The 20,068-nt window shown below is 44.7% G+C and overlaps 1 protein-coding gene across 1 annotated transcript; it reads left to right on the forward strand.

The window, feature by feature from the left end:
• Positions 1 to 2,385: 2,385 nt before the first annotated feature.
• BAG3 (BAG cochaperone 3) lies at positions 2,386 to 18,746 on the forward strand (the record flags this gene model as incomplete). Its single annotated transcript, XM_080348166.1, has 4 exons — positions 2,386 to 2,559; positions 13,661 to 13,963; positions 15,971 to 16,351; positions 17,973 to 18,746. 4 exons carry the CDS (start codon positions 2,386 to 2,388, stop codon positions 18,744 to 18,746), a joined length of 1,632 nt encoding a protein of 543 aa, XP_080204292.1.
• Positions 18,747 to 20,068: the final 1,322 nt, after the last annotated feature.

Consider the following 20,068-nt stretch of genomic DNA (forward strand, 5'->3'; position numbering starts at 1 on the left):
CATTCATTACATGAACATTTCCATAAATCATTCTGATCTGAACTATGACTAATGACAATATAAATTAGAAGCCATATTGCATCAGCACTGCAGTTATGGCCCAGCGATAGCACAGCACCGGAGAACAAAAAGTGAATCACTGATCACATATAACCTACCAAGCACGGAGTCCCTTCATCTTCACAAGAAACCAGGCTAAAACCTGCCTGTCAGGGAGGACAATTTAATTAAGAGAAAAAGCATGAGGTCCAGCCAACTACATTCAATCTCTAAAATGTTTCTCCTTCTGAGCCCGGACTGCTCTGTCTCCAGCTGGATGCTTGTCCACCCATGGGCTTCTCTCCTGCAGGAGCTCAAGCGAATCCTGAACCCCTCACCCATGCCAATTTCTGTGAAACACAATCTCCTCCGTTTCTTAGCAGGGCGTGCCCTCACAAAAAATATTTAATTTAAGCCTGTTAGATAACCCTTTGAATTTTCCTTTTATTATTTTTTTACCTACTTGCTGACCTTATTAATTACTTCTGCTGAGTATATGGTTAGCTGCCAGCTGCAACAAAAGAAAGAAACACCATTCTTCATGTCTCTGTTTACATTCTATCAGCTACAAACCCCATCTGTATCACTTCCTCGACTTACAAGAGTGATTTTCCTGCAAGACCTTTTAACATCCATGTCTCCTGTGTCTGAATCAGCTGCTTTTGTTGATTTGGCAAAGACTCTGGCATATGCTACAGAGAACATATGGTCTAAGCATGCCTTTCTGTTACGAGACAGAGAGTGAAATTCCTCTGCAGATGTCTACAGATTGGAAGCAGAATAAATCTCTGATGTTACATGTTTTGAGGCAACTGCTGACATTAGTGAGGCTGAGCAGAGGTTTTATGTCATGGAGGGAGCACGGGAGGGAGGAGATATGACCAGGGACAGGCACCACAAGACTGATTGTGAGATACGCAAGGTATGGGACTTGTTGATGTAGGAAACAGATTAGTCAGTAGTGGTGATAATACAGACATATGAAAGTAAATGCTCTGTGAAAAAAAGCAAAAAATTTGTTTACAATACTCATGAGTGAAAGGCACACAACAATGAGGACAGAAAACCAGGTCTATGATGGACCACAGCGTGGTTCTGAAGGCAAGGGATGTGCAGGATGTAAAAGCTGCAGGAATGAAGGAGCAAGTTTGAGCAATTATTAGGTTTGTCAGCCTGATAAAAACCCCTCACTTTGTCAAAAGATGAATGACTATCAGCATCAAGCAGCATCGAGGGATCTTTGATCCTGCCCAGAGCAGAAGGAGATCCCGACTGTCCCCAGGGCTGTGAACAGGCAGGTTTTTCTGAAGTTAAAGAGATACTTTGGTAATGAGCATCTATCTCCGAGAAATGCATACTTCTAATTCCGTGAAGCAAACAGCTTTGCAGCAGGTACCGTCTGCACTTGAAGGACACTGTGCGTTCAGAAAGTAACTATCAACCGGCACCTGTGGCTGTTGGTGTGACTGTCAGATGACCACGGGTGGTGTAATTGTGAAGTAGTTACCGCAAACTAAACACATTGAGTGCATAACACGCTGACACAGCACCCGTGGAGAAAGATGATTTTAAAGCTCACATTCTTTGCCTTTAGATGCGTTTCTAAGTGAAACAGACACATATCCACAAACAGCAGAGAACGTTTAAACCAGTTGAGTCTGAAGAACAACCCCTCCCCGCACACTTCTTTGGGAAGAAACATTATTTTTGCTATTTGTTCATAATAATTACCAGTCACGGAGGAAGGAGCTTTTGGGGAGGAGCTTTGTGCTTTTGCCCAATACACGGGGCAGTAGGAAGGAATTGACAGGTGACCGTGTCCCCACCAAAGGACACGGTGAGGTGCGGGAGGGCTGTGGATTCTCCACGGACACCCATTGCCCAGCAGGCAGGGTACGAGGTGCCAGCCCCGGAGCTGTGGCAGGCGCTGGGCACAGCAGCAAAGCAGCTCTGTGCCACACATGCACTTCCCCACGCGTGTTCCCACTGAGCGGCCCTGCAGAGCGACTGCGCTGCCGCTGGGGCAAAGGGAACCGGGGCCGCCCGCGTTTGAGGTGGCACGACCCGGCCTCGGGGAGACGCGTCGGGTCAGCCGCGGGCCAGCCGAGCCGTGCTGGAGACAACCAGAAGTTTCCAGCCCGGCCAGCTCCTCCGCGTTCCTCCTCCTCCGCGTCCCTCCCCCCGGTCCCTCGTCCCTCCTCCGCCACCGCCCCCAGCGCCGCCGTTTCCAGACACTTCCAGCCCCGCGCCTCCGCCCCCCCGCCCCGCGGCGGATAAAGCCGCCGGCCCGGCGCCCCCGCCCGCCATTGGGAACCCCGCACGGCCCGGTGTGTGTCCCGGCCCGCCATGAGCGCCGCCGCGCACTCCCCGCCGCCGCCGCAGATGGAGGGCAGCGCCGAGCCGCTGCCCCCCGGCTGGGAGATCAAGATCGACCCGCAGACGGGCTGGCCCTTCTTCGTGGATCACAACAGCCGCACCACCACCTGGAGCGACCCGCGGGTGCGGGCAGCGGCGCCGCAGGTACGGCAGGCGGGACCGTCCCGGCTCCGCGTCCCGGCTCCGTGTCCCGGCCCGGAGGGGCGCGGCGGGAGGGGGCGGCCCGGGGTGGGGGGGATCGGGCGCTGCCCCCAGCGAATGGCAATGCAGTGAGGGCAGGAGCTGCCTTTTGTCTCTGACGCACTGCAGTCCCTTTTTTGTGCATTAAATCATTTGATACCTCGGCCCTGTAATGTTTATTTAAAGTTGGTTAAGTCCACCCGGCCTGCCAGGGAAGACGCCAACCTTGATCTATTTTGCAGCTGTGAGCAGCCCAAACAATGAGTGCCCTTAAAAAACAAGAAACTCAACCTACTTAAAAAGTTTTGCTTGCTTTTTTTTTTTTTTCCCCTGGTCACAAACTATCTCAGTAGCTGTCTGGTCTGGTTTTGTTCTCAAGCATGCTCAGAGAAAAGCCCTATCTTAGTCCAAATATGTCCATGGAAGGAGAGGCGCGGAGGAGAGCGCGGTTGTGATTTTGTCGGGGCCCTTAGGCTTTCATGTCAAACTCTCTCGGTTTGGGGGAATTCAGCCCTTTGACCTGCGCTGATGTTTTCCCAGCGTAGGCAGAAAGTGCTGGAAACTTGAGCTGAACTAGAAGTTGTCTGGTGTGGAAGAGGATTCTCGCGGGGGTTTAATGCGAGCAGCATCGCTCCGTGCCGGCCCGGCTGGGCTTGGCCTGGGGTGCCCGCCGGGGCCGGCGCCGGGAGAGGCGGGGGCGGCTGGCACGGGGCCCGGAGCCGCCTGTCACGGGAAATGGGGACACGGGCCCGGGAGAACGGGACACGGGCCTGGGAGCCGGCGGAGGGAACGGGACACGGGCCCTGGAGAACGGGACACGGGCTCGGGAGCCGGCGGCTCCCCCTGCCCGGGCAGTGCCTGTCTCACCGCACTGGGGACCTGCAAGGGAAGCGCTGCTGGGCGCCGCTTTGAGCAGCGCCCCCCAAATTGTGTGCTAAACATATAAAAAATGACACCACTTGGGAGATACGTGCTGTCTTCTTCATGTATTCTCAGCGTACTTGCTGTGTTCTCAATGTATCTGCGACATACTCGCTGCAGATTTTCTCCTGTAGCCTTACATAAAACGTGAGGATCAAAGCACTCAGTAAGTGTTATTATTTTAAGAACTTAATGTTGCTTAAAATAGTAATTGCCCAGTTCGTGAGTGCGGGCCGTGACTGAGGGCTCGGTGTGGGAGCAGCCGGGTGTTGAAAGGGACGTTCTTGTCTATGGCACCGCAACCAAATCCCGGAACCCGCTGGAGCTGCATTCATAAAGTGTTTTAATGAATCATAATTGACAAAACGTATCCTTTCAGCCCCTTTTCAACTTTTCAAGGGCTGTTTAATTTGATCTAGAAATGAATGACATGATTCTAGTAATAATACAAAGAAGTCGTAGAAAAATGTATAACGTGAATATTGAGACTGGCATAGGAAAAAGTGCTTTCTAACTCCGTTTTGGAGGCACCACCTTCCTGGTATAATGAGGCACCTGTTAACAGTGTTTGTTTTGGCAAAACAATAATAAATAGGATTTTTTTCATAACCATAAAACATACTTGAGAAGGGAAGTGGGCTGTTTACTCAAAGGCTTTTGTTACGGAAATACCACTTGAACCCATTTGACAGGAAAGTCACATTTAAGCCACTTTTGCTAATTGTGTGAAAACAGTCTGAAGTGCTCGGGTGGATCAGTCCTCTGCCTGAGTGGGTGCCTGAAACAAAACACATTTTCAGCCCTATCTGATGTGAAATCTGTGGTAATGCAAAGTGCCTCCTCTGCTGCCAACTGGGAAGGGTTATTGTGGATGGAGAAGGTTGCACCTGCTTTTGAGTGGCTTTTGTGGGACGCACTTTTTTCCAAATGGGAAAATGTGTTGTTGCTCGCTATCAGCGGGAATGTGGGAATGCTGTGGGATCCCTTGTTGAGAGAGAGGGAAATGCTTTCGGAGCTGAAAATAGAGAATGGGATTTTGGGGAGTTCCAGTCAGATGTTGCTCAATGAAAAAACCCTCCAGTTTATGGAGGTAGAAGTGGTCAATTGTCAGAGCCTTGCTTTTAGAATATCTGCTGGAGTTAATGGACAGCTTCTGAAATAGTTTGTTAATTGCCAGTGTATTTCACACGGACAGGTACTATTTAACAAAAGAATCTCAGACCCAAGGAAAGTATTTTTAAAGTAATATTTTCTCGGTTAAACGATGCCAAAGAAGATGGGTTGCCTACTGACATTGAATTTCAAATCCAGCAGTGATTTCTGAAGGCATTGAACTTCTTTTCTTCTCAACCTAGACAGGTAGGAAGGACAAAATGACAGATGTAGGCAGAAAGGGAGACTAGATATGAACAGCTTTCTGATTTCTCTCATTCTTGGTCTAGCTTGAATGAGAACTTTGGTGGTTTAGGAGTGATCTGTGAACTGCAAAAGCTGACTGCGTGTGTCAGACTTAATGCATCTTTCCAAGGATGATTGTACAAAGAACAAACTTGTCGCTGCCTTGCTTTCATTGAATTCAGCCTGTGAAACTAATGATTTTTTCGATCACTTATATGATGGTCTTTACCCTTACAATATACCTACCAATATTCTCTTTGAATATTTGTTCCCCTTTGAAGAGACCTAGACAACAAAATGAGATATTACACAGTCAGTGGACAGCAAACAGACTATGCTGACTGCAGCCAGCTGTACCGCATGTACCATCAGCTAAAATAAGAAATGGCTCTTTTAAAATTTTAACCACAACAGAGCCATTTTAAATTGATGGAACCAGACCTTGATTTTGCATTTAACTATGTATTTTAGATTTTCGATCAACTCAGGTGGCTTTATGTTATTCTCTCATTCAGCCTGGCCTTTTTTCTACCCACGTGAAGGATGTGTGTCCTTCCTCTGCATGTTTAGCTCTGTTACTTGTTTGGAATCACTGCAGTATAAGGCTGGACTGGGAAGACCTTTCCGAGAAAGAACAACAAATCTCTTGCTGTGCTCCAGTGAGAAACAAGCCATGACTTACTGAAAAACATTAACGAAACCATCAAAACCTCTTGGTAGCCTAATGATTTTTTTCAAGTGTCTAATTTGTTGATAGTAAATCATTCAGAGTTCAAGGTACAATCAATATAATGAAGCGTGTGTATGCATACTTGTATAAAAAAAGCCTTTACTAGCGATGTTTTCATGTGTTGACGTACGCTTGGCATACTTTCCGCACGACTGTCTTACAGTGTTAAATTATTTACTTGGTATTCCCCAAAGTGTTGATAAAATAGATTACATTTAAAGAAGAAAACAGGAACAAGGCTTGTATAAGTGTATATTGATGCCCCCTCCGTATGTTTCCACATGCAGTAAAACGAGTGGGAAATACGGCAACTAAAAATAGACAAAAGGAATTGACTGTGCTGAGCTTCCCTGAACTAATATCACAGTGATCAATAGCTCGCTAATGCCTTGGGTTTGAGATAAAAGCTGTACCAGCCAGCCACAAAGTCCGGAAGCAGTAATAAAAGTGATATAATTGGTCTAAATGAAGGAAGAAGAAGCCGTCTTACCCTGGTACTGATGGCTTTGGTGGTATTTGGGGAAGAACTAACAGCACCTCAGCTTCCATCCTCACCCTTCCTGCTAGTTACTCCATGACTATTGCATCTCTTTTCTCTCTGTGTCCCCAAATAAGTCTTGAGTCACTCAATTCCCATCTCTTTAGCAGTGAACTTATTTTCATGCACTGACTTCTCACGTTCAGGTTGACTAAAAAAATTCTTGGTAAACCAAATTAGAAATTGCATTGAAAGTTTGATCCGATCTCTCTGAAAGTGTGTGTCTTTTGCAGTGGTTCACATCCGTGGAAGGGAATGCAAGACTAGAGAACAACTTAGGTCTCCTTTACCTGCTGTGTTTTTTAGATTAATTACATGCTTTCTGCCAGGTGTACAGTTCGATTGTCCCGTAACAAGTTAGTTATTGGTTTATTAAGGTACTATATATGCTGTAAAATACCAGTAGGGGATTTTTGGAGGGTTGTGTACTGGCTTTGTCCAGATCCCCTGAAGCTGCTTTGTGTAGGTATTTAAAGCCCCCGCCTTGATAGAACATAGGGAGTTAATTTATGGGATATCAATTAATCTGAAAACATGGGGTGGACCAAATTAGAAATAAGAAAAAGAACACAGAAACGTGATGCTGGTAATGACGTGGTGGTGTCTGGGCAGTCATGCAAGAGGAAAAGCAAGGAAGGTCTTCCATGGTTCTGTGTCTCCTGACACAGCGCATCTCTTATCTAAAGGAGGAAGAATACTTGTGCCAGGTGGCAGCGTTCTTAGCCAGGAATTGCATTTTTAACACCTACGACTTATACACAGGCAGGACTTTCCCATAACCACATGGCAAAAATAGAATTGTTCCCACTTGAGCTATGATAAGCTGCGATCCAATACACTTCAGGGTATTTACACAGTATCACTCTAGGTGAGCTCTGTCTCCACTTTTCCTGTGGAGGCTATGCCCCCTCTTCATGCCAAGTTAGATATAAAATAGAGGAAATCGCTTGTTCGCACAAATTACATTAATTACAGACAAAAATGCTGTATCTTCAAATATGCTGCAGAAGCTGTTGATTTGATTCTTGTTATTTTCTCCTTCTTGGTTTTTACAGGCAGGCAAATGAGACATGGGGTGGTGAAGTGACTTGTCTAACATCACCCAGTAGGTCAGGTGGCGCAGAAGTACGTTTTTATGGCTGATGGCAAAGCCTTATAATTGATAAAAAGGGTGCAGTGTAGCAAGTGTTTTTATAGTGTTGGAAAATTGCTGCTTAAGGAAGTGAACTCAGAAGACTGCTGTGTGAAGTTTAGATGAAAATGTAGACCCTGGCTATAACTTGCAGCATTCACAGTTGACTCTTGAATTGTTAGCTACCTATTCTCCTTTTTATGGGGGGTGTTGTTTTACTAATTCCTGAGGTTTGTGCTTTCTTCTGTGTTTCAAATTTCTGGCTCAGAGCTAAGAGCAGGAAAGCAACATGTTGACCACCTGGATCTTAGGTAAGCAGGCAGTGAACAGAAATAACTGCATAAGGTTTGTCATTCTCATCACTTTTGACAAGGAGATTCCTGTTAGCACTCTGAAGGGCTTTTCTTTAACCCCATCCGTTAAAGCTGACAGGATACCAGCTCTCTCCTAAGAGAACTGAACATGTTCAGTTTGGCCCATTGGACGCTCTCCATGCGTGCACCAACTTCCACTCGTGAGCATAGAGGACAAGTGTCTTCATGTCTGCGCCAAAGCATTTGAGCTTAAGAAAGAATCATCTTAGTGATAGAAAGAACAGTTTTAGTTCCTGAAACAAGATTAGTCTGCAAGATAATCAACATGTTTGCTCCAGTAAGGCTCTCCATTCTAGAAAGTTGAGTATTGGATTTCTCCTTCAGTTTCTCAGTGTTTGTTCTAATGTCGTCATTGCGCTCCATCAGAGCATACCTTAATGTAACACTTGTATAATACAACGTGGTAATTAAAAGAGAGAACAAAAGGCCTATTTGCCTACACATGTGTGTTAGGAAATAAAAACTCAGCATTCAAAACGTAAAACATCAAACACAGCTTGGTGTATAAATGGGTTACATGATGTGACGGACACGAAGTTCCACTGACACAGCTCATGCGACGGAGCTTATTCACGGTTTCCATTGGTCATTAGCTAATGATATCTTGCTCAAATGCCTATGTGCTCAGTCTATATATTTAAGTGCAAATTGTGAGTAAAAGAGTGAGAATGTAGAAACCTTCAGTGGCTGGAGCACAGTGGTAGGAAGCCCTTTCCAACTCACTTTCCACCTTCTCTCCTGTATATGTATGAAACCTACTTTATGATGATGTTGTGTTATGGTTAAACTCAAAGCACTGTTGAGAATTTTTTTAGAAATGCTTACATATGCTGATTTCTCTTGGTAGCAAAACCAGTGTAGTAGTGTTGATTTATCTAGTTTCTGCTATAGAAAAGGGAAAAGAAAAAGTCTGGGCAAAAGTAAAATACAAGTGGATATGGAATCCAGTTCTAATGGTGAATGGTTTTGCCTTTCCGTGCCATAAAATGTTGTTTGGTTTTTTTTAATTAGAATTTTTACATCATTCTTAGATTTGAATATTAGGTACTACTGACATGCCACTTTCTGATGAAAAATAGATTTATGTGCAAAGAAAACTTAGCTGTATTTCAATCACTCCTTTTAGTTATTGTGTAATCTATTGTGACAGAACAGGATCATACTGCTCCCATCTTCCTAAATATATACAGAAATATATACAGGCTTAAATATACAGGCTTGAAATAATGGGAAGCGTGCTCTCCAGTCAGCTTTTGTCAGATACTGGCATTTTCTCAGTCACTTGAGCAACCAGAATACTTATATTTGTGTGCTACTCTTTACAGCAGCAACTTAAAAGTTCAGAACCATACTGAAGTCAGTAGACCTTCTGTTTGTATACAGAGAGAGCTATTTAATCTTTTGGTAATACTCTTAATAGTTGTGTTACTTTGCTATATAATACTTACAAAACAATTATAATTTAAAAATTGACACTGTGAGAGCTACAGAGGTGCTACATGTGTGTATAATATTATACGTACATGCTTTAGAGAACCCAACTCACTGTACTATAAATAATATCAGTATAGGTCAAGAAAAATGCAAGAATGTGATGGCAGCAAAACTTGCTTTTTACCTTTTTCTCTAGACCAGTATAAGAGGAATGAAAAATGCATTATGCAACCAGTCTCAGAAGGGAGATTCCAAGTTTGATACAACTATTCAAGTAATCTAATGTGCATGTAGAATATTTTGACAAATGTAATTCTATTGGTACAGCCATCTGGATGACTTCAGTGGCGATTTGCTGGTATCAGCAGTGACTGGGTTTCTGTGTTTTGGTGTGGAATAACACTTGAGCAGTCACTGGGCACATTACGCTGTTGTCCACTCCAGACAGATGCCACAGCTGTGAATTTCTTTGCAAGGCTGCATTTTGCTGTCACTTTTTAAAGATTGTTATTCCATTGGCACTCAGTGTCAGAACTCATTGAAAATCTGAGCAAGTTTGAGGATTTTAGCATCACTCCTGACCGTGCCCTTCCCAGAGGAAGCCAAAAGTAGGATGTGGGGGGTATGAAGTGGTTTTTTCCAGTTGCACAACGTGTGCTGGCTGCACCTTTATTTATCGTGGTGATGGCCTCACAACAGAAACGCGTGTCCTCGTCCCCAGAGGTGGGAGCGCTGGCACCTACTGAGAGGGTGGATTTGGTCCGAATTTCTGGTGTTGGTTCAGGCCACCTGAAGTGTGTAGGCCAGGACTGTTGTTGAAACTTCTGAGCTGCTCCAGTGTTTTTTTTGGCATCTTCGTGTTCCTCCTCCTTTTAGGGATTCTGTCCCTTAAATCCAAAATGTGTGATCACAGCCGGGTTTCCTGCAGTGCAGATTGTCAATGCTACTTATGGGAAAATTAATCAATATTCTGTTGTGTATAATTACTCTCAATTTTAGTGTCAAAGAACTTGTTTCCTTGGATGAGGGCAGGAGAAATGGACTTCATTTTTTCTAATATCAAAATCTGAGTTGGGTTACTGTTTCTTAAACTGGGAAGGGTGATGGACTAAAGCTTGTAATTCATTTATTGGTTTTATCTTGTTATGCAGATTTGTGTTAAATGTGAACTCTGGGCTTTTTCAGATCAGATGTTTGTTAATATAATGAGCAAGACCTGTATTTGATAGAAGGCAAGTAAAACCAAAAACCAGACATTTTTGGTCTCCTGGCTGGCTATCTGGTGAAACAGGAATGAAAATGTTCAGAGGGAAACCATGAATCTTCTCCGTAGCATTACGACAGATATTTTTCAGAGCTCGATTCCATTCCTGTCTCCTTGCCCGTGTCCCCAGGCACACCTGCACTTCTGACGTCTTCCAGAACCTGTTTGCCCAGGTTGGAAACACAGGTCTCCCTTACACACCTTGTGCATGTCATGGACATAGGACTAGCAAATGTAAGAAACTGTTGATAGAGTTAAATATGAATTAAGTGTTGAAGAGAACAGTGTGGATTAGGAAGGGCAGTTGTGGGAGCACCTTTCCTAAATCTCATCTCTGCCTCAGAGCTACTAGTGGTGGAAAATAAAAGGGACATTGCGTTTGTTCCTCTGCTCCCATATGACTGCACTGGTAAGAGACACACATACACAAGTCCTCTGTGGTTATCCCACCTGAATACAGGGTTTAAAAAACCCTGGTGCAAAGAACCAGCTTGAAATGCTAACTTTCTGCAGCTGTCAGAATAAATGACAAATTATGAGAGTGTAGTTTGTGCCGTGGCTCTTAAAGAGGGGTTAGTGTTTCCATTAAAAAGAGTATTAAACTTGCCAAAAGTTGCACTTCAGATATAGACTGAATTGTTTGAAAAAGCAGTTGAACCTGATTTTTGTGGTTTTGGGCTGTTGTTTTTGTATTTCTTACCGGGTGGATTTCTCAGGTTGCTAAGGTGTTTCAAAACAAGGGCAGCCTCAAGGGTCTGAAAATGAAGACAAAGGAGGGGAAGCCTGTGGTCAGACTCCTAGGAAGGGGTTCATGGAACGTGGGGCAGTGGGACACTGTCCATATTGAAGCCTTGGCAAGGATTTATCGCTATGGATTTCTCCAGAAGGCTGAAGGGCTTTATCCCCAAGTGGAGCAGTTCAAAACATTGCAGAGCCCTAAAATGCCCAGAGAGAGGAGCTGGCAACTAATCCCTTGGGGCATAGAATCATTTCGGTTGGAAGAGACCCTCAGGATCATCGAGTCCAACTATAACGTAACCAAACTAGCACTAAACCATGTCCCTAAGAGCCTTGTCTAAAGGTCTTTTAAACCCCTCCAGGGATGGTGACTCCACCACTGCCCTGGGCAGCCTGTTCCAATGCCTGACAACCCTTTCTGGGAAGAATTTGTTCCTAATATCCAATCTAAACCTCCCTGGTGCAACTTGAGGTCATTTCCTGTTGTCCTATAACTTGCTACTTGGGAGAAGAGACCAGCCCCCTCCATGCTCCAGAGAGACCAACCCCCTCCATGCTCCAGCCTCCTTGCAGATTGGTCGCATACCCAGGTGGAGTGGAGTGGAGCCCCCATGGCTGAGGATCCGTCTCATGTCAGAGCATCTGTAGGTGCTGCTCGGCCCACCCAGCTCCTAAACCCTTCCCAGCACCAACCCTTCCTGCAGCGGGTCTGACAGTGCTGGAAGTGAGTGAATCTCCTTTTTATAGCGGTGGGAGCCGTGCCTGAGGTGGGGTGGCTGGCTGTGAGCTCTCGGGTTACACCGCTCCCTTGGTCAGGGAGATTGCGGAGCAGCTGGTGCGCACGGGGCGCAGAAATGCCCGGAGTCAGCGCCGGGCGGCAAGGTGCTTCTTCCGACTGTCGAATCATCAGTTTCCCTCCCCGCCCGGCAGCCCGCGCGGCTCCGCTTGCCCAGCAGACATTTGGCTCTGACGTGGCCTCGCATTGTTGCTGGCTGAGCGCACCTCCAATTTATTTTCCAGCAGACGCAGTTTGCTGGCGTAACTGTACGTCCCTCCGGGTCCCTGGAGGGATGGCTGCCAGCAGAGCTGCGTTCAGGGCTGTGCTGGTAGAAGGTGAACTGGTCAGTGCTTGTTGGTCCTCGGGCTCCTGGAGCCCCTGGGTGTTGAGCAGAGCCGTGTGCTTTCCTGGTAGGGTGAATTTAAAGTGACTCTGTTGGCGGTGGATCCGGTGCAGACCTTGGCGTGAGATCATCCTTGTTCTGCAGCTGGAAATGCCAACTTCAAATTACTGCTCTGCGCAGACTTTTTAAGCCTGGCTCGTCTTTCTGCTGCTTTCAGAATTTTTCCTTTGTGGAGGGTTTTTTTTAAGGAATAAAAGGAAATGGAACATCAGGGCTCTGACTTTGAACTTATTCCTTTCAGTACATATTATTTTTTTAACTCACCTAAATAATAGCCTTTATTCTCTGCAGTTTCATTGCTTGTAGGAATTCTGAGAAATTACTTTTTGAGGGGATACTTTCATATAGGAAGAACACTCAAAATCTGGTTGGTAAAATAGTTAATTCTTGATACATTAGAATATTAATGTGTACAGAAGCGACATGAAATATTTCTGCAGCTTAAACACCTCTTTTAAAAATAGGGTTTCCAACACTTGCACCATATGTCCCCTTATTAAATTCTCCTCTTACTGAATAATGACATTACCCTCTGAATGACAGAGGTGCTTGTTATATGATCTGACTTAGAGATACATCTGGAACTTGGCCCTCGCAGGGCCTCAAAATAGAATGACCGGTGCAGGAAGAACTTACTAGAGCACTTGTGAGGGCTCTTAGTACAAACTGCTTCCACCTTTGCCAGAGCTTTGACATTGTCCAGTGAGCGTACTCAGACAACACAGAGATTTCTTTTATCTTCCTTTACAGCCTTTTCCTCTTCATTGTGCTATGCTGTCTTGTCCTCCCCTCTCTCTCAATATTTACTGAGCCAGATCCTCCCCTAGCTGAAAGTGAATACATTCTTTAGTATACAGCATCAGTCACTCTTTAAAGAGCCGGTGGGATGAACAATATCAACAAACATTGTGCTTCTGATGGGATTAGGCTTCCTTGAAAGCATCTTTTCAGATGTTATCTGTAGCACGGGGTGGGTGGGTTCTGAGAGGTGCTGAGGAAATGTCTCTGGTCCCAGGGACACTTGTTTGAATTGGAAGAGCCCCATCTGAAGGGGGTGGGCTGGTGGCTAAATATGAGTAACGCATGCTAAATAGGAAATCCTTTTGTAATTAGGTATTTTAAATCCCAAATTGGCATTTATGAGAATAAGCAGATCATCAAGCTTCCTCTTTTCTCCGGCCTGCAGGTCTGGGCTGTTAGCTCCTGCTGTTAGCTGCCCCGCGTGGACCCAGGAGGGTCTGAACTTGTGCACAAGCTGATACTGCTTTTAGGACAGACCTTTCGGGCAGTTTTCTCTTATTAAATGCATTGATCCGAGTTACCAGCGAGTGCTATGTGGTGTTTTTAACTCCTAGGAAGGCCAGTCATCAGCAAACGGTCCATCTCCCAAGCAGCCAGCAGCAAGAGAAGGAAACATGGGATACCCCAAGCTCCGGGCTGGCTACATCCCCATCCCCGTCATCCACGAGGGCATCGACGGCAGGCAGCAGCACCCGTGCTTTGCTGCTCCGCAGCGATACAAGACAGAAGCTGTGCCCCCCACGGTGCAGCCACAGCCACCTCCAAGGGGACCGGCGGAGGCTTCTCAACCAGATAAACAATGTGGACAGACAACGGCAGCTGCAGCAGCCCCAGCGCCGGCCACACACGGACCCGAGGTAACTTGTCAGTGTTGCTGGGGTGTGGTCTTTGCAGCATTTGTGACCCGAATGTCACACGGGTGGTTCATCCCTCAGAAAAGCCACACTTACCACAGGATTACATTTTCCCCAATACCCCCAAAGTATGAAAATGTGAAAGTGCACAGTCATGGCAGCATAAATATGTAGTGTTTTCCTAGCATGGCTCGCTTTCATGAGGGAATGATTCTGCAGAAACAAATGCGTGTAAATGGCTTCTGCAAAAAGAGGAGCCTCTGAGCCCTGCAGGTCCCGCAGCAGGGCTGGGTTGTTTTGGGGTTTGTGCTGGTTCCCCCACAAGCAGAGGATACAGACACGTCTCTTGTGTTCTGCACCATGAGTCAGAAGCTGAAGAGAACAAAGTGGGAGAGAAGAAGATAAAAGTGGTCAGTTAGCTAATAACTCAGGCTGGCTTAGAAGTTGTAGTGCTGTGATCTTTGCTTTCCAATTGAATGCTTTGGTTGTTGTAAGTGTATAGATTTACATATACACAGCTTTAAAATTGAATTGTAAAGTATTTTTGTCCCTCAGTGGCATGTTAAAATACTTCCAAACGATGAGCTTTAGAAAAAAAATATAGTCACCCTGCTTGCTTTATGTTTCAAAACGCAGGAATTTGGTTTGCCTGTTTCTAGGCAATTAGCAGAATTGGTATTCTTGTAAATATGGAAATATCAACCTCATTTTTAGTCAAAGATGAGCAGGAAATTCAGCCTTCACCAAGCTGAAAATACATCACCAGGTCTGTAATTCTGCAGTGGTGGCTCTGAAACCTGTTTGGAGTCTGAACAATGTAATTAAAATTCTGTTAGCAGGTTTCTCAGCTGACTGGACTAACAATGCAGTGCCAGGACAAGAGGCTCAGCTTTTCCTTCTCCAGCACTGTACAGTTGGGAATATGCTTTATTTTGTACGCAGAGTGCCTTCAGGAGTATGTTTTCTGTGCCTCTCACTGAAGTCCTCTGGAATAACTACTGAGGACCTCAGAACTTGCTGTTACAAACTCAGGCAGCAACAGTGTGGGCATCAACTGACCAGAGCCTGTGATTGTGCCTTTAAACCCCCTGTTGACAAGGCCACCAGTAGTGGCAGTGATGGGTACCAGCATTTATTTATTTAAAGTCACTTTTTTTGTGGGCAGCTGAGCCATTCACCAGCACCAAAAGGAGGGGTCTTGTTGCTCTTCCTTGCCTGCACTTCTCTTGCCTCTGTCCTGCTCCAGTCTGACCTGACCTTTCACTGGGCTGTGTAATCATTTCCTCACGGGTTTGCTGGGGTTTTTTCCTCTTTCTTAGTGAAACTGGTGAGAGAATAGCCTGATAACTGCTGGAGTTGGTGCAAAGTTGGTGAGGGGATGGATTGGCATAGCAGGAGGAGGGATGGAGCTCTGAGCAGATAATCTGCCTGTCCCCAAACTGCAGCCCCACAACCAGGTCTAAGCTGGTGCAGCTCTCAGTGCTGATGACAGGGGGCCGAGGTGCTGGAAGGTCTTAGGAGGGTAAAAGGGGGCATTAGCCATAAGTGCATTGCCATAGCCTGCTACCAAATTCCATGCTTTAAAAAAAGCCAGTATCTGTTAGTCTGACCTGGATCAGAAGTCTAAATGTTGTGTGCCTCTGTTAGGGGGTTGTTTTTGTCTCCAGCATATAATTTGTTTGCTTAACTTTAGTTTGCCTCAAATTTAACAGGTTTAGACAGGAACAGCCATGCAAAAGCAGCAAACGTTCTGACTGGGCATCCACTCCCTGCTCATTTGAGGGCTGGGAATGCTGTAACTCAAGTTTCTACTTGTTATAATGATGCTCTCTCACAACTTCTGTGGTTTGTCTTCTGAGGCCCTTGGCCAAAAAAACAAGGAAGTGGATCCTTTGCTGGAAACATGAGCCCAGTTTCTAGGTCCATCTCCTCTTTTTCTCTTTGGAAATGGAAAAGTACTGTGAGCACCAAACTGTTAACATTTAATAATGGGTTTTGTTTTCACGGCAGCCTCAATCTCCTGGAGCTTCTGATTCTCCAACGGTTTCCCCCCAGCCCTCTGGCAGACCCAACGCAGGAAGCCATCAGCTTCCTCGTGGTTATATTCCAATTCCCGTGATCCACGAAAACATCCAGCGGCAACCAACGCAAGTCTACCATCAGGCACAGAAAACACACTACCCGGCCCAGCAGAGCGAATACCAAGCCCACCAGCCCGTGTTCCACAAAATCCAGCCGGACGAGCGGGAGCCCAAGCCCATGCGAGCGCAGTCCCCGTTCAGAGTGGCTCAGAGGGGCTCGTCGAGCCGCGAAAGTTCACCAGCCAGAGTCACCACCCAGATCCAGCCCCCGGCTCCCATCAGGGTGCAGACAGTTGTGGACAGACCCCAGGTATGTAGAATGGGGGAGGGAATGACCTGCCAGGTATTTCATGTCGTGTGGCTAGAGCTGAAAACTTGGCTCGTGCTAACATGAAAGTATGTAGAGCCGTCTCCATTTCCGTATTTAAACAAATTGGGAGATACTGAGGCAATTTACTAGCATCAAGCTGCCTTTCCACCTATCAGGATTGTGGAGTCATTGGATCACTGAAATGTGATTTGACACACAATTTGATTTTCCTCTTGTCAGAGTGTAATTTGGTGTAATTACACTGAGGTCACTGATGTTGCATTATGTTTGTGAGAAGAAAATCAGGTCTGTGGGATTTGTGGCATCTATGTAAATAGACCTCATTGATGTCTCAGAACCATTTAGGATAGCATCAGATGCACAAAGTAATTGTAGTTATGAAGAAAGAGGATCAGCAAAATCTATTTTTGGAGCTTTTATTCTTCCAGAACTTGCTTATAGAACATATTGGTCATTGAACATTTCTGCCGTGTTAAAATTCTTAACAGTTAAAGGCTACTGGGAACTTGGTAACTGTGAGTCTGTAGAAGGGGTTATGTATAAAAACAAGCTTTGATTTCCTCTCTGGAGACATTTCACGTAGAAAATGACAGGAGCAGAATTAGATTAATATTTGTGAAAACAAGTACTAGGACAAAACAATGAAGCCTTCAGATTTGATGGTATATTTTAGGTTATAATGTTAATTTATTTTGACGGGTGAGAATTTGAGGTCCCTAATCAAATTTTAGATGTAATAGGTAAAGCTGCAACAGATTGTCAGTGCAGGCCATTATTTGCTTGAAATATAAATATAGGTATTTTACTTCAGCCATCTAAATCCATGAGAGCTGGATCCCAGTACCGTTCCAAGATCACTGTATATGTGTAGAAATAAGTGTGAAGGGGTGGCAGGGAAAGGAAAATGCAGATCTCATGAATTCCAGTTATCTGGTAAGATTTCAAAACTGATCTTGATATCAAGAGATTTCAGATTTGATGACTTAGATCTGTGGTAATCGCAGGGTTTGTCTCTAACTGCTACAGTGTAATAAGATTGACTTAGTAGCCTCTGCATGTAAATGCTCTAAAGGTAAAAACACAAAAATAAACACTAGTGAAAAAAGGAATGTCCTGAAAACAGGAAGGGGATGAGAATGGCCCAAAATGTGATTAAAACTCAAAGTAGTGAGCTTTTCCAGAAACAGTGACACACTGAGGATGAAGTCTTGACCATGCTGCAGTGAGCTGCACCAAATCTTACTGACTTGGATCAGTGAGGTTTTTGCTCTGAGTTCCTCTCTCGTAAAACTGCTTGTAGAGCTGGTTTTAATGAGCATGGGTAGGATTTGGTGGGTTGAAGCTTAATGTCTTTGAGAGTCAATTGGTGCTTGTAATCTGCAATAGCTTGGAAACAAAAACTGAACTCCTCAGCTCAGTGGTTTTTATTTTAAACCAGTACAATTCAGCAATGCACAGGAAAGAATAATCATCTGGTTTGTGTGAAAAATGCACTTTTAGAAGTACAGAGAACTGGTTGTTCGTTAGGTTACTTGTTCTTTAGAAGGAAATGAGGAGCATTGTTCATTGTATCTCAACACACATTTGCCTTGCTCACCAGGTTTCTCAGCAACAAGTCCCACCTCAAGAGCCACCAAGACCATCCCCACCTCCTGAAATCAAACCTGAAAACAAGGCAGTCCCACCACCTGCAAATGAGGCCCCATCACCGTATATCCCAATTCAGGTCACCCACCAAGAACCAGATACTAAACTGCCACCCCAGAAGCCTCCAGCCACGGCGGAGAGAGCTGATAAAAAGGTTCCCTGCCCAGCTAAGATTGTTCCCCCACAGGAAAAGCCTCCACCTGAAGAAGCGGCGACACCGAAGACAATGGAGACAGGAGAACCTCAAAAGCATCCTGGTGTTTTGAAAGTGGAGGCAATTCTGGAGAAAGTACAAATGCTCGAGCAGGCAGTCGACTCTTTTGAAGGCAAGAAAACTGACAAAAAATACTTGATGATAGAAGAGTATTTGACCAAAGAGTTGCTAGCCCTAGACTCAGTGGACCCTGAGGGCCGCGCGGATGTGCGCCAGGCCAGGAGAGATGGTGTAAGGAAGGTCCAGAACATTTTGGAAAGACTTGAACAGAAAGCAGAAGATGTCCCAGAACCAGTTCAGGTTGATGGACTTCAGCCAAATTTGCCAGAGCCTAAACCACCACAGGAGATCATGGAGATCGAACCTGTGGTAGTCAAGAGCAAGGGAGATACCACTAATAAAGATGCTAAAGAGGAAACCAAAATGGAAAGACATCAGCCTGAAACCAAGGAAGAAGTGTTTACCAATCTCACCACCACGACAAACACATCTAATAATCCAACTGAACCGTAGCCCCATGCTGAAATTAAAATCTCTCAGACTTTATAACTTAAAGTGTGGTTAAGTGAGTTTTAAGTTGCATGCATTTCCAGAGCTCTTTTCAATTGGTTTTTAATCAACATAGCAGCTTGGGACACAGTAAACACTTTGTGGGGGAAGGAGGGAGCTAGAGAGAAAGTAATGCATTTATCCTTTATTCTTACACTATGTAAAAGACACGTTTCAAAAGAAACCCTGTATATTAATCACTTTTAGATCAGCTGAGCGGAAAAAAAAAGGCAACTACTTCAGGGTTAATATTGATGCGTGTTGTTTAGGATGTATTCTTTGGCAGGTGATTTTTGTAAAATCAGTGGCCTGCATTGTCAGAATACCAGTCCTTCTATAAGTGTAGCCACTCTTAACAGTAATGTTTTTATTTTTAATGTTCACAGTTGGGCACTTTAAGTAATGATGGATAGAAAATGTGTAAGAAACTGTAAGGATATTTATATGTGTGCAGGACTTCGATGCTATACTTTAAGAGGGAAATAAAATAATATAGAAGCCTAATTTAGTCTTGTGATTTTATGGAAATGTAATGGCAGTAACTGGTTTCAAATACACCCTTCTAACCTGAGATTTCTTTTAGTTACATCACTGTAGTTGAAGTCTGACAGCTGCTTTCTCATCAAAACCAAAATGTGCCTTTCTCCATTCACTTGCTCCCTTTGAATGTCATTGCTGTATCACACTTGTGATTAAGGAGATAAATTGGCTTAGCATTTTTTCCTTTCTCCTTCTACCCTGGGAGCCACCATTTAACAGAAATGTTTATAAAATTAAGAAATCTGTATCTACTGCTGTTGTCTTACAGAAATTTACAGCATCTTGTTCTGCGAAGTCATTAGCCTTTTATTAGCAAGTGCTTCTGAGTTTCCAGCCAAACACACTTTGTATTCATAGAGCAGATATGATTAAGAGGTAGTTCTTTCATTTTATGAACAGTTTAAGCAATACTTCATGGTTGTTCTAAGTGAGTTAGCAACTTAAACAAGACACATAAAACACAACTACATCTGTGTAAAACGAAAGCTGCAGAGTCAGACCAGTGCGGAATGAGTGCAAAGGAGGAAGGAGTCTTGACCAAACTCAAGACGTTACCTTTACCTTGCATTTGTAAAACAAATCTTTTTTACCTGATAGTATATGGGAAAAACTTTAATGTAGCTGTTCAAGGCAATTGATTGCTTATTGAATTAATTATACTCTTGAGTTATGAGATTAGATTGGAAATCGGGTTTAAACCCACCTGAAAACCTGGTTTTAGGAGGCAGGTTGAGAGTGGTCATCTA

The sequence above is a fragment of the Nesoenas mayeri genome, assembly GCF_963082525.1.
Source record: "Nesoenas mayeri genome assembly, chromosome: 7".
NCBI lineage: Eukaryota > Metazoa > Chordata > Aves > Columbiformes > Columbidae > Nesoenas > Nesoenas mayeri.